Raw genomic sequence first — 4658 nt, forward strand, 5'->3', positions numbered from 1 at the left:
GATCTTTCCATTCAAGTAGTAGTTACGTGGATTTTTATGAGCATATGGAACTAAATCATGGTCTTTGCCAACCACCTCGAAGGAGAGAAGTCACTAATCTATATCATAAACAAACAAACAAAAAATTAATAAGGTCCATTAAAATAACCACAAGCCAATGATTTAATACCTTGCCTGGATCAAAATCAACTGAAAATATTCAGGATTGATCCAGTGTTTCCTCCAGTCCCAAGAACATCTTTCCTGTCTCTTTTTTCAGGCGGGTTACTGCAGAAGGGCAGTTTGTTACATGCAGAACATACAAACACTATTTATTCTTTAAACTTAACCTTGATTCAGCCTAGTTCTTTGTTTGGAAAGGAAGTCAGCAAAGGATATGTTGCAGTCACTGCAAAAGGACGCTGAATCTGCAAAAGGAGACTCTTTAGGACCATGTATTTGGCATTTGTCTTAGGATTTTCATTAATAAAGAGAAGTTAGCTGATATGTAAATTGTGTGTGCAGTTTGGATGATATTTTTCTACTTTTGATTTTACGTGAAGACTTAACTTCTGTTGTCGTTTGCTAAAGGTGTTCCTTTTGCGGTTTCCCAAGATCATTCAGAAGCACTGGTATTCCTGACGGAATGAGATACTGTCTGCTATTGATGTGTTCTGAGTTCCAGATTTATAACCTTACCGGGCACAAATGAAGGAGGTTAGCCACTAGAATGTGAGAGCCCTGTATCCTGCTGGGATACAAGAGTTAATCTAGATGAATCTATAATCTGAATGCTACTTCAGTTGTTGTTGCAAAATACCGAAAGGGTACTGTAATGAAATCCTTTGAGAATGTACCAGGTAGTAGATCTTGAGGCATTGATGTATGTGAATAGAAAATTCAGCTGATGGCTGAATGTAGGTATATAGAGGAAAAGGGAGAGATTTGTTTCAGCAGAGTTACCACTCAACATAAAGCATATTTCCAGTTTACGTTGCACTGAGTTTGCAGAAACGCAATAAAGCTTTGGCCTTTTGGGAATTCTGCAGTGCAAGACAAACCTATGTTATTGTTGCTATACCAGGAGAAAACTATATTGTGAATTAATTTTCATTTACATTGTAATAGTACTACTTCAGTAGTAATTAATAAGAAATGCAGATTTCAGTATTAGTCTGTGAAAGAAAAGAACACCGCATACTGTTCTGAAATTTTGTAGGGATTTCATTAAATAATATAACAAGTTAAAGATAAGTCTTAAATCATGTAAGTTCTTTTAAGAAGCATATTTAACACAATTTTTATAAAAATGTGTTTATAGGTCATTGTTTATAATGTAGCTGCACCTGAAGAAATATAAAGTGGCTTTGTGTCATGCTGACTAACAACATAGGGCATCATTTAATGGTACATCGAGCAATGATTCCAAGAAACCTGAAGCCGTTTCCCTAATGTTGTCAGGTTACAAACCTAAAAGCAACATCAAGGACTCTTACAAAATTCTTGAGCTCGAGGAAGGATGTTCCCTTGATGATATCAGAAATTCATATCGAAGTCTTGCTAAAAAATACCATCCAGACAGCGGTTCTGCCACAGCTGATTCCGAAGCATTTATGAAAGTAGAAGAAGCGTACAGAGTCGTGCTAAGTGATGTGGCAACCAAAAAGAAATCAAACGAGAATAATGAAGAGGAGGAAGATCAGTTCAAATCAAAAGCACCACAGCATAGACACTACTTGAGTTTTGAAGGTGTTGGTTTTGGAACACCAAGCCAAAGAGAAAAGCAATACATGCAGTTTCGAGTAGACCGTGCTACTGAACAAGTGTTGGAGTACCGGAAGCAGAGACTTGAAAGCCAGTATGCTGTGACTGACGTAATGAAAGCCAAAGATGTGAGGCAGAGCAAAAAGGTGAAAATAACTCAGGCAGTTGAACGGTTGGTTGAGGACCTCATCCAGGAATCGATGGCAAAAGGAGACTTTGACAACCTCAGTGGCAAAGGAAAACCTTTGCAGAAATTTTCAGACTGTCCACATATCGACCCTATGACTCACAACTTGAACAGGATTCTGATAGACAATGGATATCAGCCAGAGTGGATCCTGATGCAGAAAGAAATACGGGAAACTATTGAGCGGTTAAGGAAGAATATAGTGGCATCTAGAAGTAAGCTTGGAGGGCCAATGACACCATATAGGCAAAAGCAATGGAATCGTATTTGTGAGCAATTTGTAGAAGATATCAGGAAATTAAACAAAAGAATTGACAACTTCAATTTAGTTGTTCCTATTTTAAGCAGACAAATGGTGCACTTCAGTGCAGACAAAGAAATTGTTCGAGCACAAAAGACTTACGAAGCCTTGATGGAAAACGGAGAGGCTTCTAACTCAGGCACAGAGGAAAATGAAGAGGAAGATGTTAAAAGGTTTGGGTGGAAGTCTCTATTTAAGTGGTTAAACCTTACATTGAAATAAGATAATACTAATTCATCTGTCTTGTCAAGATTTTGAATGCACTTTATTAATGAAACTTGTAGCACTAGAGAAATTTCAGGTACGCTGAAAATGTAAAACCAGCTGTCCGCTGTTACACCAGTTAAAAGGAATTGGGTTGTCTGGTGTGCATTTGCAGGTGCTTAAATGATTTATTTGTGAACACTGTTAAGGAACAAATAAATTCAGTTATCCTCTTGCAGCTCATTTTACTTCTGCTTAAATCAGAATTAATGCTTCACTTTAGCATAGAGTAGAATCACTTTTTACAGTCTGTTCTCTCTTCAAAAGGTAAAACTGAGGCATAACAAAAACATGTTAAGGACAAAGTAGAAGTAAAAGTCCTGCTGTGCCCTGTTAGTTTGACCTTTATCCTTTCTTATTTAAATGCTTACAGCTCATAAATTGTTGACAGGTTTCGTGCATTTTTCTAAAAGTACATTCATCTCTTCAAGGTTAAATTAAATGGGAATGAAGGGAGGGTTCTGGATGTCTGGACTTGGACTGTACATTCTGCAGAAGTCCATTTTTGGATTTTAACGGAGAAGGAGGTCTCAGAAAGCATCCGAGCAAATAAAGAAGGCTGGCCAAAACTGTACCCTAGTTGCAGGGCTTTTTGGAGGCGAGAGGAGAAGGGAATATTAATTTTCAAAAGTAATTGCACCATTTAAATATTTTAGAATATTGGCATCAAAGAACTTACTGTGAAATATTGCTGTACTGTTAAAGTTTCTGGGCAATGGCTTGGAGGGTGGGAAAACCTCCGTGATGCTAAAGATTTATTTATCTTTAGTAATCTCTCAGCTCCCCACACAATCTGATTTTTCTGGAGGACTTTGCCTTTGAAAAGGTGCCACTGAGTATGTCAGTATCTGTGTGGATGCCCTTCCTCACTCAGTGTCTCAGACTGTCACTGTCTCTACCTGTGCAGGAGTTGTGCTATGCCCTGTAGGAAGGTGTCTCACAGGCTCTGGTATGCCACAGAGGGGGAATTTCTACTCTCAGAGTTTCAGAAATGAAAGATAGATGATGATCACAACCATCCTTTGGCAGATGCCCCAGCACCAGCAGAGTCTGGGTTAATGCGTTTGCTTTTGGGCGGATAACACTGCATGTGCTCCTTTTGGTCTTTGTGCTCTTGCTCATCTAGATGAGGTCTTAACGTGCAGGGAGAACATTATTTATATTTGTTGGTAGAATGGATTAGTTGAAGTATCATTTTTCAGAGGTGTATTATATGATCTAGTAATATAATTGAATATAATTTATTAGTAAACACTGTAGATCTTTCAAGCCTTTGTGTTACAGCAAATAAGTAATAATGAAAAGATATTTGTCATGTTTTAGAAAATACAGCTAATATCAGCTTCCTTTAATGTACCTTTTTGTAGGAATTAAGGTGGCAAAAGTAAAAAGAAGGGCATTATGTGCAGACTGATCTGTTGCCCCTAGGTCATGCCCCTGGGATGCTTGTGCTGTGCCGTGCCCTGGTGTTACTGAAACGGTTAGATCATGCCTATTAGTTCCTTTCTGCTGGGATTCAGTTAGGGGGCAGGGGTATGCTAGTGGTGCGTGGATCAGTTGGGCCAGCCAGTAATTAATACACTCTTCAGTGGCTCTCCAAGTTTGCAAAGATGGTAAGAAATAATGGGTGTCTTGCGGATATAGGAGCTAAGTCTTCTATGGTGGTGAAGTGGGAACAAAATATGTGTGTGGTCTTGATCTGCCGTATAAGTAGCCCCAATCTAAATGTTCAGAAAGAAAAATCAGGTTACATGGCAGTCCTCTGTTTCTGGGGACTCAGTAAGAGTTCAGATTGCTGCCCTTTCTTTTGTGATATGGATATGATTCATTGAGGTCGTGGTGTTAGACCAGGTGATACTAGAAGGCTTTGATCTCATAAGCTCCTCACTCATTTTAGCAGCTGTGTGTATGAATGACCGTTTATTTCAATAACTTATCTATGCATTCTTGCTTTCAATGAAGACTGTAAATTAAACATACTTTTATGGAAGTCCTTTGACATAGTACTCTTAAAAAGATCAGATTTTGATTCTCATTATGATCTACAGGAATTGGATCTGAATTGCTGTTTAAACTAATCCAGTGACAGATTTAAAAAGAGCTAATTGCAAATTGAATTCATTGCACAAGAGTAAATAAAAACCAGATTGCAGTAATTCCAGC

General features: G+C 38.3%; 1 protein-coding gene across 1 annotated transcript; it reads left to right on the plus strand.

The window, feature by feature from the left end:
- Positions 1-1353: 1353 nt before the first annotated feature.
- On the plus strand, positions 1354-2453 carry DNAJC28 (DnaJ (Hsp40) homolog, subfamily C, member 28). The gene is given in 2 exon segments (XM_009573422.1): positions 1354-1426; positions 1429-2453. Coding segments are annotated over 2 exon segments (1098 nt in total).
- The last annotated feature ends 2205 nt before the right edge of the window (positions 2454-4658 follow it).

Source organism: Fulmarus glacialis, unplaced genomic scaffold, assembly GCF_000690835.1.
Source record: "Fulmarus glacialis isolate BGI_N327 unplaced genomic scaffold, ASM69083v1 scaffold17462, whole genome shotgun sequence".
Lineage (NCBI taxonomy): Eukaryota > Metazoa > Chordata > Aves > Procellariiformes > Procellariidae > Fulmarus > Fulmarus glacialis.